General features: G+C 35.1%; 1 protein-coding gene across 1 annotated transcript in view; it reads left to right on the top strand.

The window, feature by feature from the left end:
* The window catches only part of LOC150097811 (N-acetylated-alpha-linked acidic dipeptidase 2-like), a 309838-nt gene that overhangs the window by 221388 nt on the left and 62651 nt on the right, over nt 1–25799 (top strand). Inside the window, exons 11-12 of the mRNA XM_090406796.1 lie at nt 7338–7579; nt 9896–9989. Coding sequence (XP_090262922.1) covers nt 7338–7579; nt 9896–9989 — 336 coding nt within the window. The remainder of the gene's footprint in view (nt 1–7337; nt 7580–9895; nt 9990–25799) is intronic.

The following is a 25799-nucleotide window of genomic DNA, read 5'->3' on the forward strand; positions in this document are numbered from 1 at the left end:
TATTTTAAAATTTCTTTCATTTAATATCTGATCTAATTCTATTTCTTTATATGCTATTCCTCTTACATTCCAGTTTGCTATGTGTATTATATTTTATCGTTTCCATTTTTGTTTTACCTTTTCCATTCCAGGGTCGTTTTCCATAGATTCAATCTTATTATCTTTTTCTGTCAGCTTACAAGTAGAATTATGTTCTCCATATCAGGGGACTAGCCTGACGATGGAATAGTTCAGTGGTAGGGCAGCTACCTTAAGGCTTCTGAACCAGCCTTCTTCCAAATTAAACCCATAGGAGGAATAGGGTATATTGAAAGGGGAAAGAGTAGATTATAGTAGAATTATAGTGAGGTTTATAGAGAGGGCATAGTTGTAAGGCCAGAAATGAAAAGACCCCATGGCCCTTGAGTACTCTAATAGCATAAGGATCAAAAAATAAGAAGAGTTGGCTGATAAGGTCTTCTAGGAAAGATTACAGTGAGTGGATCTTCCTCAAAGTAGATGAAGAAGAGGATAGATCCAGCTAGGGGTTCATGGGAGTGCTACTTCCTTTACAATCAAGATGATTGCCCCTTATGGCCCTGTTGGTCCACGAGTCCTTATTCAGTATATTCGGACCGCCCCACCATATATACATATACATTATATAGGGTGGGGTGGTTTCCCCTATCTGCCACCTAGGAGATGCACTCCCTAGGGGTTACAGGGTCATATAATAATAATAATAATAAAACTTAATTAAAGTAGTAATAATAAGTGATTTAACCATACTCGGAGTGAATGCTATTTCTTTGCTTCACTGAAAATTGTGTCAAGTAACTAAAGCGTTGCATGGTTTATAAATAACTGCTTCTATTGCTGAGTGGTTTTGTCTCCAGTCTCACTTTCCCAACTTGGTATCAAAAGTAGATCAGGATCAAATCTTATCTGTGATTAAGTTTTTTTTCCTAGGACTTTTTTTTTTTTAATCTAGAAAGGCTTTATAAGTTAGCTTGTCTCATTTGGAAGCAGAAAGGAAAAAGCGTCTTCTGTTTTCTTCAGACACTTGGGTTTTATCACCCAAGGCATACAAACCGGTCAGAGACATAACCTTTCCAAATGTAAAGGACTGTGGACAAATGGCTGACTACCTTGTTTTATTATTTTTGGCCTGGTTGGCCAAATGGTTAGAATATCTGCTCTCTAGTCAAAAGGCTGTGGGGGTTTCAAATCCTGCTGTGGGCATGAATGTTTGTGATTGTCTGGGAAAATAGTGGTGGTGGTGGTCAACAGTAGATGGCATTAGTGTAGATGATGAAGGTAGTTGTGGTTAGTGGAGTGATGGAGATAGAGTTGTAGAGTTGGTACTCTCCCACGATGAGTCTTTAGACTCCCTAGAGGTGTTATGTAGTAATAATAATAATATTATTACAATATGGCTAAATCAAATCCTATTTCAAATCCTGCTATGGGCATGGATGTTTGCGATTGTCTGGGAAAATAGTGGTGGTGGTGGTCAGTAGTAGATGGTAAAGGTAGTTGTGGTTAGTGGAGTGATGGAGATAAAATTGTAGAGTAGGTACTCAACCTCGATGAATCGTTGGACTCCCTGGAGGTGTTATGTAGTAATAATAATAATATTATTACAATATGGCTAAATGTTAGTGATCTATTTGATAGCTAAATATTAGTTTTATCCAGTGCTTTTTTTGGGAGATATGCAACAGTATGGTGTACTGGCACCTTTGTTAACAATTACACATAGATGCAGTATCATTTTATTCAATTTTTCCAGCTAGTAAAGGATGCACCTATTGGCATCTTTTACTAGCTGGTACCTATTGTTTTCTAGAAGAAAAAAGCTTTGGTTTTACCAGTTTTACAAAGTTATTAGTTTATGGCTTTCTAATTGATGGCATATTTTTTGCAGTATCAATAATTTCAATAATGCTATCAATAATTTCTCTTTTGTATTTTATGTTGAATAAATTATCTTAATTGTTTTAGTCTTCACCTCTGAGGAACCTTCCCCCCCCCCCCCATTGCCACAATCTATTCCATATGACTTCTCATATCTGACCTGTGTTATTTTTCCCTACATGTGCATTAAATTGTATATGTACCAGGTTGGGTTTTTTTTTCCTCTTGAGGTTATGTAGAAGTCAGGAAATAAGCCTGTGACTGTCTATTCTATTTTGGGAGACGTATGCTGTCCTGAAAGTGATCATTATTTTAAATAAAAGAGACAAGTAGAATACAAGCAATGGAATTGAAAATTTTGAAGACCACATTGCCCAAAACAAGGAAAGATGAAATAAGGACATTAGGAATGTTTTGGGACTAGAAAGTGTTTAAGAAATATTTATGAACTCCTGATGAAGAAGTTTGGACATATAATTGAGACTAAATTCGAGAAGAAGAAGAAGAACAATGTGTGAAGTGAAATTTGAGGCATAGACCATGAAAAAGTGGATTGACCCAGAAGATACCAGAAAATTTTGAAAAAAGAAACCCAAGTTGTAACAGTGTTCATGAAGGAGTTTGGGAGGATAAAAAGAAACGGAGAGTTTGATCTTCCTGTCATAACAGTTTCTATTGAGGCTGTGGTTGGTGATGAATGATGGTACTATAATGGAGATAGAAATCTCATATCCTGAAATTGGGAGAAAGATCTTCTCAAGACTGTACCACTGAGAACTTGCATTGGTCATCATCATCATGCGTATCAAGGATTTAGGCCTAGCATGGCCTGTTCCAGCCTTAGAAGTCATCATTGATCATTTAAGAGGACATCCTGGTTTTCTTTTTCTTAATGGCTTGTACTTTAAGACTTGTTTTAGTAATCTTTCTGTTTTCATTCTTTGGACATGTTCTATCCATTTATGTTTATATTTTTTAATTTTTTCTATTTCTTTGTTCCATTTGTGTCATTCAATAGTCTAGTTTTATAAACAAATGTTTCAAATTTTCTTTCTGTTCTTGTTACTTGTAGCCATTTAGGTGATAACTTAATTTTATTTTAACAAGGAAGTGGTCACTGCTTATTTCATATCCTCTGTAAACTCTACCATCTAGTGAAAATTTTGATGTCTTTTCATTTAATATAAAATAATCTAATATTGATTTTCATCCTCTTGCTGCCCAAGTATATTTATGTATGTCTCTATGTTTATAGAAGGAATTCATTATTTTTAGGTTATTATAAACTACAAAGTCAATCAATTTTTTACCATTCCTGTTTAGAGTATGTTCTCCAAGTATTCCTATATTATTATTAATTTTCGTGTTTCCAATTCTAGCATTTAAGTCTCCTGATAAAATTACGTAATCATTTTTATTTATTTTATTATATATATTTTGTAGCTGATTATAAAATTCAATATTATCCTGTTCTCTTCCTTCATCTGGGGCATATAACCAATTATTGTTAAATAACCTCTATCTAATTTTATTCGAGCTTCTATTATTCTTTCATTCCATAATTTATAATGTTTTAACTGTTTTGAAAGGGAGTTATGGATCCAAATAATGACTCCTGCTTGTGCTCGTTGGTCTCTGTCAACTCTGCTGTATTTCATATTAAAATTTTTGGTTCTCATAGTTCCTTTTAATTTCTTTTTTTGTTTCAATGATTACTGCTATTTTAAAATTTCTTTCATTTAATATCTAGTCTAATTCTATTTCTTTATATGCTATTCCTCTTACATTCCAGTTTGCTATGTGTATTATATTTTATCGTTTCCATTTTTGTTTTACCTTTTCCATTCCAGGGTCGTTTTCCATAGATTCAATCCTATTATCTTTTTTTGTCAACTTACAAGTAGAATTATGTTCTCCATGTCAGGGGACTAGCCTGACGATGGAATAGTTCAGTGGTAGGGCTGCTACCTTAAGGCTTCTGAACTAGCCTTCTTCCAAATTAAACCCATAGGAGGAATAGGGTATATTGAAGGGGGAAATAGTAGATTATAGTAGAATTATAGTGAGGTTTATAGAGAGGGCATAGTTGTAAGGCCAGAAATGAAGAGGCCCCATGGCCCTTGAGTACTCTAATAGCATAAGGATCAAAAAATAAGAAGAGTTGGCTGATAAGGTCTTCTAGGAAAGATTACAGTGAGTGGATCTTCCTCAAAGTAGATGAAGAAGAGGATAGATCCAGCTAGGGGTCCATGGGAGTGCCACTTCCCTTACAATCAAGATGATTGCCCCTTGTGGCCTTGTTGGTCCGCAAGTCCTTATTCAGTATATTTGGACCACCCAACCATATACACACACACACACGCACGCACAAACATGGTGGGCTCCCGTATCCGCCACCCAGGGGATGTGCTCTCTAGGGGTACTGGGCCTCCCCCCAGAGAGAACTTGCATTGGTAATCTTGGTAAATGTATTGTACTGCCATTTCAAACTTGAAATAATTCTTCCTTTGGCTTTTCAACAGAAAAACCAAATGATAGTTTAGATGAATCTTGTACAAGCAATATCAAGAAGTTTTCTGGTCTCAGTAGCATTTCTTTGATTGATCTTGAATCCAATCCAATCCAGAGCACTTTGTGTTCTGCAGATGACCTTTTTTGTGTGATGGTTTTTTGTATGCTATTTTATTCCACTGGTATTTATCCTTGCTTGGAAATTAGCCAATATTCTTCCTATTCCTGGGAAAGGTGGTAAATTTTTACCATCCTTAGGAATTTACATGAAATTACATCCTCTTTCACTTCATTTCTTTATAAGTAATGGAAAAATCCATTAACATACTACTTTTGTTCTGTCTGGATTTTGCCACTGTCAATTCTTTCTTATTAATGTCATCTATCTTTAAGAAATCTAGTGTTTGTTCTAGATGTATCTAAGATTAATAATCTTAATGCACTTAACACAACAGTAGTTTAATGATAAGAAAGATCAAAATACATGGAAACTTTGATCTGAAAATAACACCTCATCAGCAAAGTGTGACAAGTTCAGAAGAATCAGTAAACAGTTATTGTTATTGTTATTTCATGTTCATTCATGATATGAGTTAGAAATAGGAATAACACATTTACTAATGGTAAAATATTGTTAAAAAAATGTTGAGAATCAGAATCTTCTGAAAGTCTTGCAATAGGAATCTTTTTTTTTTTTTGTAAAGATATGCAATCATTCTGATTTATGTGGGCATTGTATAGGGCCTTAGACTCTGAATTATCATTCAAATTATAAATGGCACTTATGGATATGACATACTTAACCAAAGGATTCTGTAGTCTTTGTTAATCTGACTTTTCAGATTTCTTGTATTGGAAATAGTATGGTGCTCTTAAAATCTGTTCAACAGGGTGCACTTCATTTGTCCTAACTCCTATGACCTACAACAAGAATTGGACACCATCAAAAATCCTGCAGCTTTAAAGGTTTTAATCTCTGGAAGATCCAACATATAGATACTTGCAATCCAACTATTTGTAATAACTCTGCCATTGATGATAGGGTTCATATCTTCTACATTACAGGCATCTCAGAACTGGTATCAGCATTCATGAGAAAATACTTTATCCTTCTTTCCATCAATAAACTGTCTAGTTTATTACCATCTACCAAGGATAAATTTTTGCTGCTATCTCTCCCAGGAGTTTACAAACGGCCTTGTGAATACTATCTCTCATACTTTGAACATGCCAGGCATTCTGTTGAGAAGATACTAAAAGAATACTCATTTTACATGCACTATAAGAAATCCCGTAAGCCATGTCTTGCATAATGCAGAGTTGACACACACCAGAGAATCATTTGGTCAGAGATATGTTTTATCCACATAAGATATATCTCTCATTATTTTAAATTAAACAAATTATTTAAATTGTTTTGAGGTCCTATTTCATTGCCCAAAATTAAATCAGAGTGATTGTAATTTTTTACCAAAAGTAGGGGAGATTCTTATTATCAACAAGTTTTAAATTGACAATGTTTTAAACAACATTCCTTCTTTAGAAATGTCCTATTGCAATTTCTAGCTTGCACCTTATACCACGAATGAGAAATCCATTAGTTATTAGTTACCTATAGAACTTGTCACATCTCACTCATGATGGTCTGCTGTTTTCAGATTGAAATAGCTGATATATTTTGATATTTATTATTAATAACTTTTATGCACTTTTGGCACCAAGCCCTATTGATTAAGCTCCAATTGTATGGTTTATCTTCTTAAATCTGCAACTATATTCTGAGCTTTCTTTTCTCTTTCATTCCGGATATGCATTATGCATGACGATAGGTAGACCTTTATCTTCAAACTCTTTCTTTTGTATATTAATGGCATTGTTCAATTGAATGTTAATCCACTGTGCAGTTTTACTGATCATTACATTCCTCTTTCTCATTTGCCAAAACTTGCATTACACGAGTCACTAAAAAGTGGCGTATCTACTTCTATAATCCTAAATTCTGATATCTAAATCAATTTTTCAGTGAGGGTTCTAACAGAAACCGCAGTACTTTCGAAACCCAATCCTGTCTTATTTCTCACAAAAAAAAATCCAATTTCTTCCAGTATTACTTTTGATATCACCTAATCTCTGAACAAAATGAGATAAGTCTGGTTATGATAAATCTTACCTTAGTCTTTATTTGCGCAAATCTATTGCAAGTGTATCGCCTCTTTAGCATCTAAAAAATTAGTTTTTTTTTCTTTCACTCGAGGTGTTACTTTATTTCTAAACAATTTAACTCAGTACAAATCACAGATCTGTCAAACTAACAAATTCACCACAACATTTGGGGTAGTTCCTGTAAAAGAGTTCCCTAAAAATTCAAATTTAGTACAGAGAACAGTTGGTTAATTTAATGACTTGTCTCTTACTGAATTGCTCCATTTTCTTGCACACAAAAATTCATTTATTGTTGCCTGCAGTTTTCCTTCAGATGTTTCCAAGGTCATTATCCATATGAATTCTCCTCTAAATCTTAACATACGCAGCAGCTCTTCATAGTCCATACTTACAAAAACAATTATTCTTTTTCTTCATTCATTTCCTGTATTGCTGTATGGTGAACAACTTTTATCCTCTCGTGATTTCCTAAACAGATGAAACTTGTTAAAGAAAGAGTAAAGAAAAGTCAATTTTCATATCCATCTAAGTATAATAATGTTCTTTAGTATGAACAGTCTCTTGTATGTGAACGTGATTATTGGATGGTGGATAGTAGTAATAATGCTATCCGCCATCCAATAATCATTATAGATAGTTACATGTTGTTAATTTTTTTTTTTTTTTTTTCATTATTAATGTAACTGCTTGTTAGTTCTCATCTTTACTTCTTAAAATGCTTCACTTTTATATTGTGCTTAGCAGTCCATTTGATTACTGTGTTACAGGTCCCTAATCCAAATGAAGAAGAGCGGTCAAGGGGGCTTAAAACAGTCTATGATGCCTGGATCTTTACTTTTCCACATGAAAGAAATGTGTCTACACTTATCCTGCCAGAAAGTGACAATGGAAATTTCTCTTTTGAAGACTATGATGATTTTCATTTGAAAGATGTTCCACATCCTAATGGGAAAGAAGAGGGTCTTTATGAGAATTATGTGAGAAGTGCCATGCAAAAAATACATCCCAAGTAAGCAATTTTTAAAATTTCTTTATTTGTGGCTTAAATGTAGTATGATTGCTATTTTTGAAGGGCTATCACTATGCCTAAATAGCACACAAATGAAGAGATGTGCTTTTTAGTGATAGTGATAGCCCTCATGAGGACATAATGTGAAAACACAATAATCAGGTGTGGCGTGACTGTTAGTCCAATTTTCATTTCTTCTTTTCACCTAACCCTTGGTTCTACTATAGGTGAATCTGTACACCTACTGTATTTTTCTTTAGTCTTTCATGGATGGGATTGCTGTATAAATAGAGTGGGAAAGAAATTTTAGGAAATTACTTGACAGTCCTCTATAATGAAATACAGTAGTAACAACTTCATCTAAGTCACAATATTTATAAAGCTTCATTACCTACTTTAAATGCCTTAACTACTTAAGCATATTTTAATTCATTAAAATTTTCTGCTAATGTTAAATACTTTAAGAATTTCTGCCAAGGATATAAATTGGTCAAAGTTGATCACTTTTCTGTTGTTGAATGCTTTCCAAGTCTGTAGAGACTGAATGTTATAATCTGATGATCAACATTGATGGACTCATCAAGAAAGCATGTGATAGGGTTGTCTGCAAGCACATAAAAATGAGAACAGAATGTTCTCATTTTTATGTGCTTGCAGTTTTTTATTTTAACTTGCTGTGGATGCAGCAAGTTAAAAGAAATAAAAATACTTTGGGAAGAATTAAAAAAAAACCTTAGAAATTGATGAGTGTCAAAGAAGTAATTTATATCATAAAGGTGATCTAAAAGCTAAACATATTCTGGTTGTCTGCAGTAATTTCTTCAAAACTTTCTTATTTAAGATAACAAGCACTATAACAAGATAATAGGCAGTGGTAGAAAAATCAGAAAAAATTTCAAATGATACTTGAAACTGTATGATCTGAAATGCTTTTATGTATGGCAGGATAAAGATTTTACAGTGATTGCACTACATCTTATGGAAAACCGGATTTGAAAAGTTGAATTCCAAAATATTGGAAGAAAGTCCTCATTATACCAGTCTCCAAAAGGGGAGGGGAGATTAGTACAGGAAATGAAAGCACTCTAAATGAAACTGTGTACAAGAATTATGGAGGAGTTTGCCTATTGTATCATAAGCAAGATCTATGCATATTTCAGATGAGACTAAGAAAATTACAAACCCAACAGTGTAGAATATAATATAATAAATGGAAACTATTTAAGTTTTCTAGATCTTACTTGTTTGTTTGTTAATTGTGGATCGCATTTTGAGTTTAATTGGCACATACCATCCAGATTAAGAGACTTTTTTTGGTATAGTTCGCCCACCGTTTCCAGGTCCCTGCTTCGCGTCTTTCCAAGAATAGTCGATTCATGCTGAAGGGGAGAAAAAAATGAAGGATGTCCGAATTGGTCGCCAACACGCGAAATCACATGCTTTATAGGTAAAATTTTCCAACTGTTATACAAGCAACATAGTTAACTACAATAATCATAAAAGAGAAGTTAATTTTCCGACCGGTAATAATAAACAACTCATCCCACTATACGGACTGATTACCCTATTATCGGAATGGATTCTTCTTTTTCTGAGATGCACAGAAGTGTCGAGGGACCTCAAATCGGTGGGCGAACTATATCCAATGTCTTCAGGAATTTTTTAATATTTTTTTAATGAAAAACCAGAGAAGAGATATAGTGAGCTGTTCTTGGAATAATAAGAGATAATTTGCATAGTTTATCCATACTTAAGTTTGAGGAGAAGAAAGGTTGCATATACATAATTTTGAGAAGTAAGGTCATTGTAACATCTCAAGAGATAAATTTTATATTCATATCTATGTTGTCAATTCCTTAAGTGATTTAACTCTGAGCCTTTTGGGAGTTTTTACATAAAGATGAACTCAAGTCTGCAACCCAGGAAATATCCTCATTCAACTTATGTATCACCATTATATTAAAAATTAAAACCAATTTTTTTTACATTAGAAGTTTTGTCCAAATATAATTCTCAATCCCTTGTTTATTTTTATGATAATAACTTGATAACTGGATTTCAACTTGGTTTCTTAGTCAGTGACAGGAATAAACTGATTGTTAACCAATAAATAACCTGCACATGCAGTTTATTTCTAATTGGTTAGTGGGTATGTGGTTGTTAAATCGAGTTGCTGTTTGCAGTCTGTTGGTCGAAGGAGGGAGGAAAATTTTTTATTTTTTATAGTCTTGATGGGAATGTGAATTAATCAAACATGATATTTTGAATTTAGAATATTGCAGTATTTTTTATTTATTTATTTATTTTTATCCACAGGATAGGAGGATGGGACTTGAAAAGCAGCTATGCACCCTTTTTCTTTTTTGCTGGAATACCATTTGTTGATGTTACATATGTGCATGATGCCGTGGTATGTAAATGCTGTTTATTTATATTTGTGAAATGACAGTGAGTGAGTATTTTATCACCAACAAATATGTAATTTGGATACTTAAAATTGCACTTATTTAATATTGGCAGTTTGTACAAAACGCTAATTTTGTATTTTGGATGGAAAGACATGGGTTCAAATCCCATCTAGGAATTGAAGAACCTTTATAGGATCTTAAAGCTTTCCAGCTGATGGTGAGTTAATTAACCACGCTTATATGGAAGTTGTAGAATTCTTCTTAGATTTCTTATCTTACAAGCCAGCCAGAGAATACATGCAATTAATAGATATACCAGCCACATAATCCTAGTTTTTTGCCCGTGATTACAGCAATATTAACCTATTAGTTCCATCCCATGTCACAATTCAAAAAATTTAATTTTTAGATGATTTTCTTCACAGATAATATTATAATTATCATCGATAGTTTTTGATGTGTACCCTCATTATTATTATTATTTCTAGAGACTGCTGGGGAGTTGGGTACTCCTTGGCTCATATAGAAGTAGCAAGATTTTTTTACTCCTGTAAAACAGTTATAGAACCATATAGAGTTCTATGGCTGTTCTCTCTCTAACCATTAAACACATAATTTGTATAGTCATAGAAAAAGCCTATAGGCTTATTTTACACTTGGATATCTTGGTTCTATAAATCATACTGTAGCATCAGAGAATTGCAAGAATAAGTTTGAACTCTTTATGGGGTTTAATGGAATAAATACAGCACATAAAGAATTAAACAACACATTTAATCACTCCTATATTTCATATCATTCACTGAAACATCACCAGGGGAAACAATATTAAAATTGCAAAATACACACAGATCTCCACAAACAGTAAGCAGAAAAGATAACACTGAAAGCCAAAAGTCCTTTGAGGAGCACCCTCTATGGGTGCTGTTGACTAGCCTTAGCTGTGTTGGGTGGCAGGCCTAAGAATTAAAGTTTCTCAAATCTTTGGGAGTTTAATATAACCATATTTCACACCTGGAACCAAGCGAGAGATAGAGAGAGGAAGTAGATGATCCATGGGAGAGCAGATGAGGGTAGCCAGCTTTAGATAAGGTTTGAATATTGTGCAGAGATTTTACTTTTTTAGAGTTCTGACTATTTTTTTCTGAGGTGCACCAGATATGAGGAACAATAATAGCATTACTATAGTCAGCATGTTGAGAAGGATGCAAGGAGATGGGAGGAACAATTAATTTGTGGACCTTTTTGGCCTGTCCAGTGTCATTGTAGCCATTGGACAGGAAAGTCTGGTGAATAAAGGAGAGTTAAGTAGTAAGTTCATTCTCAGTAGAGCAGAGATTAGAGGCTATTAACAAGATCCTAAATCACAAATCCTAAAAAAACATGACTTGACCTCTTATTACCGACCATATAGAAAATTGGCATCCCTTATCTGCTCCATTAAAGACCAACCACTTCCCCTAGACCTACCTGGTGTATACCAGGTCCTTTGCAGCTGTAAATTGTCCTATTTTGGCCAAACAGGCAGGATAGCAAATATCAGGATCTCAGAACACAAGGACTACATCCGATTTCACCAGTACAGCCACTCTGGGCTCGCAGACCATGCTCTGGATACTTGCTACAGAATAAGGTGGAAGAAAGCCACAGTAATACACCGCAGCAAGTTCAAATATGAAAGACTATTCATGGAATCAGCCTCAGCCTTTTGGAACATGCCAAATCTCAACAAATTTGGATGCATGAGACTGTCCCAAATTTGGGAAACATACATCAGGAAAACTTCAACCCAAAGCCAAGAACACCTAATATAGCCTGCTAGGGGCACCATCAGGACTTTAGGAAAATGGTAGCCTCCTCGCTTCGTTTCTCATTTGCTGTTGTGTAGTACTTGCGTGCACGTGTCTTTATCTTAAGTTCCCATGAAGATGGCAACGTGACGTTGCCGAAAGATTGGAAAGTATATATTAAAGTTTGATTTAATTTATATTCTAGTATATGCTGTCAATTACTTAAGTATTTAATAATCTATTAACAAGAATTTTAATAACACCATATTATTGAAGTGGGGTTAATGAGAAAGTTAGTCTATATATCTCTCTGTGTGAATGGGTTTCAGTAAACTGAGGAAGAAAGGGAGCTATTGGGAAGATGTTGTTATGTATTCTTTTTCTATGTTGCCTTTGCTATGGTTGTTGTTCATTCGTGACCCTTCACTCTAATTTCCTTCCTATTTCTTCTTTCTAAACTTCATCTATCAATTATGGGCCCTTAGATTACTTACTCTCTAACTTGTGTGAGGCATCCCCTTTTTTCTCAGATGAATTTATATACTGTGCCAGCGTGAGCTTTGGTACAGAGTATATCTTAACCTAGGGAGGGTCACAGAAATTAGATGCCACTAATGTGGTTACAACTAAATCAGAGGATGTAGGTGTTCTAATTTTGCAGTTGTAGCCCTTCCTTCTTAACTTACTTTGGGTATCCCTGCGTGCATATACAGATTAACAGGTTTGTAATTTTTATGAGTGGTAAGAGTTAGTCTTCATGGTCAGATCACACACATATGAAACAATGAAACATATTTAATGAACTCATAAGTAATACAAGACATAGACATTATGTAAGCAATACTAAGTTAAAATCATCTAAGGTTTCACTCACTCTCTCATACCTTAAATATACAAATTTCTCATTAATTACATAGAATGTTTCCTTCAAATGGTTAAATTACTATATACAGGTGCTTGTTAGTCACAAAACACATCTTGTTTCCTTTTCGTATGGATTAAAACATTGGTTCTTAACAAATTCATGATTCTCGGACAGTCAGTCTAATGAGATTCAAAATGTTCTATAATCTGCTTAATCTTTAAAGTTCATTTTTCATTCTGAAACACAAAATTTCTTCTGTTCACAATAATCCTAATGTTTAAGGAACAAAGAATATGTAAGGTACTTATCTACTCTGCACAGGTTTTCAGGGTTCCTTCCGTCCTTTCTTCTTAGTGGAAAACTTTGTTGTTCAAGGTCTGCTGCCACGTGGGAATCACATGTATCCTTCGAGTCTGGCGCTCACTTCTTCAAGAATTACATTGGTGCACTTTCTTTGCCGATGGCCCGCAATTTTATCTGCCGTACTTTGCTGCGATGCCTTGCCGGGACTTACGGTAGTTCAACTCCGGGGATGTAGGAGTTGGCCATCATTGACCACTGAGGAGCAAATGGAGAGAAGACTGGAACAAACAAATGGGGGGTTCCAGACCTGTGTTTCTGCATATATATTCTCCCTTTCCAGCGCCCTCTTTTCGAGTTAGATTTTGCATATTCGGCCTTTCGATTTGTCCCCGACTGGGTGACCTCATCGCACCGCCATTTGGGGCTTTCCATTTTCGGGAACGCGTGCCTCTAGATATTTTCCACGAACTAGCACCCATGGGCGCTTAGAATACTACGGTGGCATTTGAGCGACCTTTGCCCTCTCTTAGGCAGTGTACTGACATTCTTGCATGTGTAGTTATAGTTATAAATCACTAGTAATTATCTTTACACATACTCTTTGATTATTTTACACTTAGAATTCTAATTTAAATCCATCAAAACTTATACTAAATATTTCTTTCATCTTATTGATCATGATATTAATTCTTCTATGACATGAACTTAATTGCTGAAAGGACAAGTATGCTCTCTTAGTGGGGCATATTCTGTTAGATTCTGATGGGTGACCTCATTGTAAGTGAGGTTGCCCATTTCAGATCTAACAATGTGTAATTAGAGTATCTAGAAAAGTATCTTTGCCACCCAGTAGAACTCTCTCTTTGTGAATTATGAGAAGACAGTAGCATAATAGTCACTAGAGCTGATAAAGGTAATTCTACTGCAGATCAATGCCAGTGAATATAATCAGAATATATATATAAACTAAACATATTTGGTCGTTTGATAATTGAAAATACAAACTTATTTAATACTGACCATTTACAAACATTTTACATTATAGCCTACCAGTTTCACCAGCAAAATGTCTAGCCTTTTCAAGGCGTTTACGGAAAGACATAAATACTAGTAGCTATGGTTACGCGTTCGCGTGACAGAGACTGAAAGGACTTATTGTTCTTATTCATTATCACGCATGCATGTTTGTGGTAAACATGTAATGTGATTACTGGCTAGCTATAGTTCAGATGGATTTAGAGAGAGGATCAGGTTTTTCCACGAACTGTTTAGGATTGCACCCTGATTTCTGTTGAGGTTTCCGCTGGTTATTAACACTATTGTGACTTCCTTGAATAAATGATGTCTGTAGTCGTCATCCAGATATGGCATGGAGCTGTTTTGCCACTCTATCGTGTGGTCAGACGTACAGAAATGTGCCATTCTACAAATATCCAGGAGTATATTACATTCCTTGCTCCTGTGGTCTTGCCTACATCGGACAAAGTTCACGGAGTTTAGAAATCAGACAAAAAGAACATGTTGGTGATGTAAACCACAACAGAAGTATATCTCCATGCCATAACTGGATGACGACTACAGATATCGTTTATTCAAGGAAGCCACAATAGTGTTAATAACTGGCGGAAACCTCAACAGAAATCAGGGTGCAATCCTAAACAGATCGTGGAAAAACCTGATCCTCTCTCTAAATCCATCTGAACTACAGCTAGCCAGTAACCACATTACACGTTTACGACAAACACGCATGCATGATAATGAATAAGAACAATAAGTCCTTTCAGTCTCTGTCACGCGAACATGTAACCTTAGCTACTAGTTTGTTGACAACATTTTTATGTTTCTTTCAATTTGCATTTACTAGTATTTATGTCTTTCTGTAAACGCCTTGAAAAAGCTAGACAGTTTGCTGGCGAAACTGGTAGGCTATAATGTAAGATGTTTGTAAATGGTCAGTATTAAATAAGTTTGTATTTTTAATAATCAGAATATATTGCTCAGAGACTGCACTACTTATAGACCACTGGATTATGGTTCCACTAATTCTCAAAAGAAAACATTAGAAAAGTCTTCTTAAAAATGTCACATTTTGGCTTCATGAAATAGTTAAACAAAAAAAAAAAAAAAAAAAAAAAAAAAAACTCATACCGCTTAGTCCCTTCCCCCATATCTATAAATTGCCAAAAATTCATAAACCCAATTACCCTCCGTCCTGTAGTAGATGCTACTGATGCTACCTCTTTTAAAGGTGGCCTGTGAATAAGTTACATTGCAAGTGTTTTTTGTGCAAAACAATCGGTAAACGGAAACTAAGGAGCCAATGACTTCTACACAATTTGTAAGTACCCATAGTCTTTCGAATCAGTTATTTATACAATCAAAAAACAGCCATGTGAAAGCACCTACTATGCCTACCATGCAAAGTAAAGATGATGGCAACAAAGACCAACAACGAAAGATTGTTCGAGTCCTGTCAGCATAGACCAAATGACAATACGAAGTGCTGCAGCTACAAATCCGAAGTTACCGAAAGAATAAAAGGTATATTGTGCGATTTCTGTTGCCACTGGCTACATACTTCCTGTGCGAAAATAGATGAATCGCTGCACAAGCTTTTTATCGATTTCAACCAACCTTTATTCTATTCTATGTGCCTTCCATCTGTAAAACAGCTTCTGAACCTAGACAGAAAAGTTGAAAACCTCGAACTACACCTTAATATCATGATTGATACTTTATCTTCCAAAATTTGAAAGTTAGAAACTAAACTCGAGATACTCGACAACCAGTGGTCGATTGCAGGTGCACTTGTGCTTGCTAACGAACTCTGTGACCTAATCGTATCGACAGTACATGAGTCACTTGAGGCCAAAAACAGGAGACTCAATGGCTTTATTCTGAACTTTCCGGCAGAAAATGGTAAATCATTAAAAGAAGACATCAGCAAATTAGCAGACTAATTCAACTTTGATCCCAGAAATATCGTTAAATTCCATCGTTTCGGCCCCATAAACAAAACAAAGGATGGAACAAACTTTCCATATCTCGTGAAAGTGACCTGTGACATTCGACAAACACATCCAAATTAATGACTGTGATAAATAACAAACTAAAGGACACTTGCCCCCAATCGCACATACGTACTCGACCTGATTTAACTTTTGTCCAGAGGGAACAAAGACGCCAACTCCAAAGACAACTAGAAGAAAAACTCCAAAATAGAAATAACAGTTGGATCAGAGACTACAAACAAACCAAACAAGTGCAAAAGTCAAGTGATGCCACTAGTAGCCACCAAGGAGACTAGTATGCAGGAAAAAAAAACTGCATAGGAAACGTGTAACACCTTTGCAGTCAAATCCATGCCGCACAGAACCTTGCATATCCACTATACCAACATCCGTGGTCTCAATTCCAACCTTAATAGTGTCCACGCATGTGCAGTCCACCAAACCCCACCTACTCTTTTTAACAGAAACTGAAATCTCACCTTCCTCCAGCACTATCCATCTCAACCTTCCAAACTATACACTATTTAACTCCTTTTGACCCAAGGGTGGTGTCTGCACATATATCTGCTCTGACATACCCTGCCAAAGAGCACCTAACCTAGAATTGCCTAACTTTGATCTTCTTTGGTTAAAAATATCCCTCCTCCACTCAATCAAATTCATCTGCTGTCTCTATTGCTCTCCTAATACCACCAACCTCTCCGAGCTCTTTAATTTCCTCTCCTTAAAAGTTGATTTTCTCTAGTTCCACTCTCCTAAAAGTGAAATCATCCCTAGGTGATTTTAAATTCCATAACACCAACTGGCTTTCCTCTTCCAGTTGTACAGATCCTGCAGGCAGAGATGCTGAAACATTTGCCATCACTAACGACCTTACACAAATTGTTCACAATCCGATCAGAATACCAGATAACCCGAAGAACCACTCACCAAATACTCTAGATCTCTTCCTTACCAATGACCCTTCCAAATATGCAGTGAATGTAGTGACCCCCCTAGGTAATTCTGACCACAACCTAGTGCTCATCTCCTCCCTATGCAACAACACTTAGACAGTCACACCCACACGAGTAGTTTGGCATTATAACGGTGCCAAATTGGACAGCCTCTCCAGCAGGGTGATACTACGCTTCATTCCCATGGTTGAAACTATTGTTTCTGGTCTTGCAATCCAAACCTGTGCACCGAATATATCACCAAAGTAATCCTCACTGACATGAAAACTCTAAATTACATCATTTCTTGACTGCTTTTGTATTATCAGTATAAGCAGCCCTTGGTTTACGCCTCACTTCTGTTCCTGAAAAAACTGGCTTAAACTGAATCGGCATCAAACGAACCCAATTTTAATTGGAGGTACAAAGTTATGTAACGCGCAGTCAAAAAATATGTACATGAAATATGTATAACATTATTATATTTAAAGCTTTGATAATACATACTTATATATTTGTTAAAATAAAATTATTAATAACGAAAACAAAACAAAATTATATTAAAAAAATATGAAACTTTGAAAAGATATTACATATTTCTATATTGAAGTCCTGGTTTTGGATCACCTGCATTTTTTTTGAAAAAAGTATCCAGTGTTAACTGCCTAGATTTTCTTTCTTTATGGAGTTCAGTGTAAGGTCGAATAGGTGCAATTACACTCCTTTTTACGTTCGCACTCCATTCCCAATCGTGGTCCTTTTTGCAGAGTTCATCAGTCAATGTCGCTATGCTTGCAAGGATACGCTATAAATCGACTGTTTTTATATCTCTCAGAGGACCTTCTTCATTTTCTTTCTCCTCCTTTGGATGTTGACTTAATTGTTTGGCTAATTCTTTTAAGTCTTCATTAGAAAGCGGTTTATCATTGCTCTCTAAGACTTCTGTCATATCTTCAGCTGTAATATTGTCCATTTCCACCCCCAGTGCAAGCTTGATACATCTTCAGTAACATTCTTCTCTTGCTCTAATTTCTCGAAGTCATGCATAAATGCTGGAAGAAGTTTTCGCCATGCTCCTTTTAAACACTTTGCTGACACTTTGTTCCAAACTGCCTTGACGTTGTTAATGCGCTTCAAAATATCGAATGATGACCAATAGTCTTTAATAGTTTTTCCTGAAGTGCCCAAGACTCTTACCATTTCCATAAATGTTATACGGAGGTAATAGGCTTTGAAGATTGATATAATCCCCTGATCCATTGGTTGCAAAAGTGATATTGTGTTGGGGCATGTAAACAACCTTGACATACAATGGTGTTCTTACTTCAGCAAGGTTTTGAGGATGTCCAAGGGCATTATCCAAGAGAAGTAATGCCTTGGCTGTCAAATCATTTTCTTTACAGAAGTGAAACACAGTAGGACAAAAATAATTTGTGTACCAATCTATAAAAACATCTTGTTCCATTTCCAATAGACTGGGGGCATGGCTTTTAGACCTTTGAAGGCACGTGATATCTGTGAATGGTACACCAACATTGGTTTAAGCTTCAAAGTTCCGGAGACATTTGCACCCAACAAAAGCACAAGCCTATCTTTTGCAGCTTTAAAACCTGGAGTGGAATGTTCTTCACAGGAAATGAAGGTGCGTGATGGCAATTTTTTCCAGTAGAGCCCAGTCTCATCAACATTAAAAATGAGATCAGGAGGATAACTTCCTTGTTCTACACAGTCTTGAAATTCTTTAGGAAAAGCAGCCACTGTTTCAACATCTGCACTTGCCTCCACACCACATAATTTGTCACTATGGCACTTACTTCTAGACTTAAATCTCATGAACCAACCTTTGCTTCCTAAAAATGTTTCTTCGCCTCTGTCTTTTTAAGATCCTCAAAAATTGTTTTTGCTTTCTCAGTACAGCCTGCATCAGAGGAATGTTTTCTGATTCAAGTCATCCCAAAGTTTACCCCTGCTATAACTTACATGTTTTGCATTTAGTACTGCCATAGATTGTTGTGCAGACTGTTTTATTCTATCTGAATTTTTCATAATTGTAGTAACAGTCGATGGAGATAAGTTCATACTTCTACAGACATTAGCACTGGTCTACCCATCTTCCATTCTTCAAATCACCTCCATCTTCTTTTCAAGTGTGATTGATTTCCGCTCCTTCTTAACACCAAGTTCTGCTAACTTTTCAGCACTTCTTTTATCAGACATGGTATGTAATTATGTACTTTATCAATTTAAATACGTACGTATGTAAAAAACATTAAATAGAACAGTTAGGTAGATTCAACAGTAAAACTAGGTTTGATACATGTACATTTCAGTAACTCAGTAAACACTCAAACACTAGAGTTTGAGTGTTTATTTATCAAGTGTTCCTGCTAGTGTCATTTCTCAGTCAGACCACACTACAGTAAGAAAGCACGCGCAGGCATCTGGTGTAAATTGAATTGTCATAAACCGAGGGCCGCCTATATTTCATTACGCAATGACATTGCAATGTACATACATTACAAAAATTGTGTGTGTGTATACATGAACACACACACACACACACACAAATAATTAATTAAAGCAATATGTAATTCACTTGAATAAATTGTTCAAGAAATACAGTATCTTTATCTGTCAAACAAGTTTCATTAATGTATATAATTTTTATCCAGTTCAAGCTAACTGATGCCAAAAATTCCTCATTCTTGACTTGATACTTCTGGCATTAGTATACATGCATTACAGTATCCCCGTGGGCCCACGAGTGCCCTTGAATTTTTTTAGTGTGTCTCATTCAGATTTAAGACTTGAGTAATTGTATTCAGCATTGTATGATCTTTCTCACGCTGCTCACCTCCAGGGTGTCTGCATACATGCTCACCTGCATACTCCTTAATAGCATTAGTTTCCTTGGTTTTGCACATCCATTTTCTCACTAAACAAAATTTTCTCCAAATACTTAATTCCAAATCTAAGTCTTTCATTCATTATATTCACATCAGTATCCGAAAATTTTACACCATTCCTCCTACACGACCTCACAGAAACTCAGTATGTAATTATGATCCTTCTTCTGAATACATTACCTTGGCAATAGAATTAAACTTTATTCTGTCACTGTTCTGGTTAAGATTAAAGACCAGTTATTAAAGTTTTGAGATAAATTAGGAAAGTGAACATATGGCATAAGTAGCAGAACTGTATTAAAATTGAAGATATCAAAAATGAAGAAAGTTGACATTGTGAGCATTTAAACCAATCTAATCTAATCTAATGGTATGCTCACTTAAGAACGGGAAAGGAAAGCTTAGAAAAATGTGTTCGATGCCATCATGGCAGGCAAAAGACCCAGAGGAGGACCAAGATCTAGGTGATGTATGTATGTATACTTAGAGGACTGAAATATGAGATCTCACAGTATTGAGGTTCTGATGGATAACTGATTTGGAGGAAAATTGTTGATAGGAAATTTCATGATAATTTTTGTACAGACACATGACATGCCAACCTTCATTACGTGTACTATTCAGTAACCACTAGCTACACTCCATTGATGTTAGGAAGGTGGCCATAATTCAGTGTTAAATCGGTGCATGTATTATTCTTTAACTATTTTTGTGTTAATCTGTTAAATGCATGTTCTGTCTATAATTAGAGGTACTAATAAATTACCTCTGATCATAGACAAAATTTGATCACCTGGTCTCTTTCCCAGAGAATTAAAACTTAAAAGTTTTAATTCTCTTTCCCAGAGACTTAAAACTATACCAACTTCAGTTGGTATAGTTTTAAGTCTTTCGATTTATATGTATAAAACAGGCCATTGTCAAGTTTTTACTTGCAGAAAATGATTATTTCATTATAAACACAAGAACTTTGGTATGCATAACATGCTAAAATATTGCCTCCCTAGCTTAAAAGAGTTGAAATTCACCCATAGAAGGGTGTAAACCAATGCCATGTTATTACTATTGATGGTCTAAGAAATTTTTTAAATTAAAAAAAAAAAAATTTTTTTTCTTTAATAGTCTGAAAACTGTGCTCTAGAGACCAAAAGGACTTTTTTCAAGCCACTTCCAGCCTCTAATAAGTAGTGGTCTTACACTGGACAGTTATAAGGACATGCACGTCTCACTGAATCTCATCACCATTCTAGTCGAAAGGCCAGTACTTAAGACTTCAGTACATCCTGCCTATTCCTTATGCTGTTCAGAGACAAACTTTTACAGAAAGAATTACAATATATTAATTCCACCCTTTTATCTAATGGTTTTAAGGGTTCTTTCATCAAGAAAGCATTTAACAGTTATATAAACAGGTACCTCTTCAAATTCAGAAGAAATAACTAGCATTCCTATTCCTAATAGGCATGGCATTAGTGAATGCATAGCAAAAATTTTAAAACCATTGAATATTTTTGTTGTCTTTTGCTTCATCAGAAAAATCTTCACCTTTCTCACTTCTAAGGATAAACTTTCACCTCTCAGTTATCCAGGCGTCTATCAGATTCCTTGTTCTTATGGGTTATCTTATTTTGGACAAACAGGAAGGTCTGCCTTTATTAAATACCATGAGTCTTGAATAGTCTGGACTTGCAGAGCATGCTATCGACACTAAACATAGTTCATAAGAATGAGACAAGAGACCTTCATAAAAGCCGTTTCCTCATAGAATGTCTTTATAAAAAACATGTGAAACCTTAATTCATTGTCCTAACTTAAATATATCTGATGTTCTACATCCTATCCCCTTTGTGGGAGGTGTAATTTTTGAATCTGCTAATCTTTTCTAACTTTATTTTGCCTATGCATATATTTATATAATTTTTTTTTTAAATAAGTTAAGAAATTATTGACCCTTTTTAGTTATCTTACATTAGCTTTTAGGATTTTTTAGAGTTGTCTGTTATTGTTTAATTGCCATTCTGTGATCTTCTACTGATGATGCCTATGATACTTAAATGAAAATTCTACATTAATAAAGTTTTTGAACAAGGAAAACATGAGTTTTCCACTGTCATATGCTAACCACTTGGCTTTGAAAGCATAGTTGAAAACACAGGCAAGCCTGAAATTTTGTTTTTAAAAAACTATATATAATAGTTTTACATGACCTTCAGGATGATTGTATATATTATAATACGGCAATACCTCCAGTGGTGAGCTATAAGGGGCTCGCACGAGCTATTTGTTAAATTTTTATCAAATTTGCGAGTCCCTTGTTCTTCTTGTCATCATCATCATCAAATTCCTGCCATGTACCCTTAAGGGGTGTACAGGATATGATAGTACTACATGAAAAAATTACACCATTACTAACTTCCTATCTACAATTTTCCTCCAAATCAGTCTGTTACTTGTCAAGACTCCAACATTATCAGATCTTATATTTCTGTCGTCTAAGACACTTTGTTCCGTATCAATCCACCTATAACTTGGTCTTCCTATGGGTCGTTTTCCTGCCAACTTTGCAGAGAACACTTGTTTTGCTAATCTTTCCTCGCTCATTCTATTTAAGTGACTATACCACCTGAGATTAGCTCTGCTAATGCACTCCTGGATGCTGACAATATCAAGTTCTTTCCTAATATTCTCGTTTTTAATATGATATTGCCATTGATGCCATTTGTTCACGCCTCTAATCTTTCTCAGAACTCTCATATCTGCGGTCTCTAGTCTTTGGTCAAGTGTTTTACTTCTGACCCAGCTCTCAGATCCATAAGTTAAAACTGGTTTGAACACTGTCTTGTATACAGCTAATTTAGTGTTCTGACTAATTTCTCTCTTATTCCATATAAATTTATTCAGTTGACTTCCCACCATACCAGCTTTGCTGATTCTGTTGTCTATTTCTATATTGAATTTATCATCTTCACTAAAAATCATGCCTAAGTAGCTGAAATGTTTTACTTCCACAGGTTCTCCATTCACAACACAGTTGACATTTTCAATGATTCTGCATATTTTCATTGTCTTTGTCTTTTTATTGCTGACTTTCATACCATATCTATTACAACAGTTATTCAATTTAGTCAGAGAATCTTGCAGACTGGTAGCGGATTTATTTAGAAGTATAACATCATCCGCATAAAGCAAAGAGCTGACATTAACTTCTCCAATTTTGATATCTTGTTTAATACCACTTTCCTTCATAATGTGATCCATATAGATAATGAATAACAAAGGGGATAATGTACATCCTTGTCTCACACCAGATTTAAACCATCTTTCTGTACTTCCTTCAATTCTAACTGCTGACTTACAACTGAAATAAAGGCTAAGTATTGCTTGATATAATGCCCCATTTGCACCATATAACTGTAGCGTATTGAATAGGTTCTCTCTTGGCACCTTGTCATATGCCTTTTCCAAATCGACAAAACTTAAATACAGATCTTTGTTATATTCCCATGCTTTCTCGACTACTTGTCGTAAAGTGAAGATCTGATCCTGACAGCCTCTATTTGGCCTGAATCCAGCTGCTTGTTCTTTGAAACATATTAAGAGACAAACTCATATGGTAACCTAACAAAAATTAGTCTAAGTTAAGGGATATTACATCCCATATTGTTTCTTAGCCGAATAAGAAAGTTTCATGCTGAATATAGAAACTATATAAAGTTCGGCAATTCCAAGCGTAAGCAAATACTCGGATAGTGCAACACCTGACCCATTTGGTAGTGCAAACTGAGGCAACTCATAGTAAGGGTGGAGCAAGCTCCGATCACTATTCCTGGTATTTTATGCATAATGTGAACTTGGCCCCTAGGAGCTGTATTACTGTTCTACATTATGAGAGACGGTCACTACCCAGACCGGTTTCAACCTTTATTGAGGTCATATCAGTGAGTAGGTAGACCTAGTTAATACCAAGTTTGTAGCGAACAGAATTTACATCCCTTCTATGAGGATTATCAAGAAAGTGTCCTAATAAATTGCTAATTATATGAAGAGCCAAAGGCTTCAATTCGGCGACATGAACTTATTTAAGTTAAGGGATATTACATTCCATATTGTTTCTTAGCCGAATAAGAAACTCAAAGAGTTTCATGCTGAATATAGAAACTATATAAAGTTCTAATAAATTACTAATTATATGAGGACGCTCTTCATATAATTAGTAATTTATTAGGACACCTTCTTGGCAATCCTCATAGAAGGGATGTAAGTTCTGTTCGCTACAAACTTGGTATTAACTAGGTCTACCTACTCACTGATGAGACCTCAATAAAGGTTGAACTGGTCTAGGTAGTGACCTTCTCTCATAATGTAGAACAGTAATATAGCTCCTAGGGGCTAAGGTCACATTAAGGGTAAATACCAAAAATAGTGATCGGAGCTTGCTCTGCCCTTGCTATGAGTTGCCTCAGTTTGCACTACCAAATGGATCAGGTTTGCCAGGTATTTGCTTATGCTTGGAATCGCCGAACTTGATATAGATTCTATATTCAGCATGAAACTCTTTGAGTTTCTTATTCGGCTAAGAAACAATATGGGATGTAATATCCCTTAACTTAAATAAGTTCATGTCGCCGAATCGAAGGCTTTGGCTCTTCATATAATTAAAAATTAGTCTATTCGGAATGTATAGATTATTTGGAGTTATTGTTTCAACTCCTCTGTGACGAATGTGCCCAAGTTTGAAAATAAAATAAGCACATGCACTATCTTTACCCTTCTCCCTTCTGATAGCCAATCGTATTGTAAAACCAGTAGCCAATCAAATATATTATAAAAGATTTCATTCTTATTATATTTAGATAGTTAAAAAATGTTTTTCTTATGTAAGATAAATTAGCACAGTTGATTGTGTGCAAATATTTCATGTTTAGATTATGAAATATTTGTTTAAAAATGATAGCCTTTAGAGGTTGATTGTCCTCTCATACTTTTTGATTGGAATTTGTACACAAGCTGTATTAATAAAAGTTTTTATGTGAAATACGGCTTTTTTTTTTTGCTCAACGATGCGATCCCTTTGTTAAAATTTTCACAGTTGACCACTGAATACCTCGCATAGTCTGGGTAATCGGTTCCACCAATATCCCAGACTGTTTGAAACCGGACTAATCGAGGAACTAAATACATACAAAAAACGATGACTGGTTCCAAAAAAAAAAATATTCTCTCTGTTTTTCAATAAATAAAACAAGATCAATAAATTCAAATGTCTTTATCAAAAATAATTAAACAAAAAATACATGTCTTTCATAATTCAATTTTTATTCTCTAAAAATTGCAATATCGATGTCTGCACATTTTTCTTCTTTGGTTTTGTTCTCTTCATACATTTCTTTTTAGCAACGAATTGCATTGTTTATCGTTCGGCGAATTGTAAGGCTACTTTCAATATTGGGATCAACTTCCATAATATGCTCTGAGAAGGTTCCAACCATTCCAATAATTTTTGATAGTTGTTCAGCTGTTAATTCTCGTGCAGGCACTTCAACACAGTTGTTGTTGTCTAAGTTGTCCTCCCACTCTTCGTAAGGTCGTTGTTCATCCATGTTAATAAGTGTTTCATTATCCAGTTCATTAGTGTTCGATTCAATGCACTCAATTACATTGACGGAATCTAACTTTTTGAAACCAAGTTGCTGTCCAATTTCCACTATGTTATTAGTGACTTCAGCAAAATGAGTTTCAAAACCAATGAAATCATTTGCACAATGTGGTATGATATGTTTCCATACTGCTCTCATATTGCTTGCCATTAATTCATGCCATGCTTCGCCTATATTTTTGATAACGTTTCTGAAAATGTTGTAGCTCTTCCAAAATTCCGTCAAAGAAGGCACATTTTCTCCTGTTGTATCTTTTATGACTTGCGAAAAAGTGTGGCGCAAATAATAGGCCTTAAATGTTGCATTGACACCGTGATTCATTGATTGGATCACTGACATCGTGTT

Source organism: Typopeltis vanoorti, chromosome 17 (assembly GCF_054136105.1).
Source record: "Typopeltis vanoorti isolate ZY-2024b chromosome 17, IOZ_Tvanoo_1.0, whole genome shotgun sequence".
In the NCBI taxonomy this organism is placed as follows: Eukaryota; Metazoa; Arthropoda; class Arachnida; order Uropygi; family Thelyphonidae; genus Typopeltis; species Typopeltis vanoorti.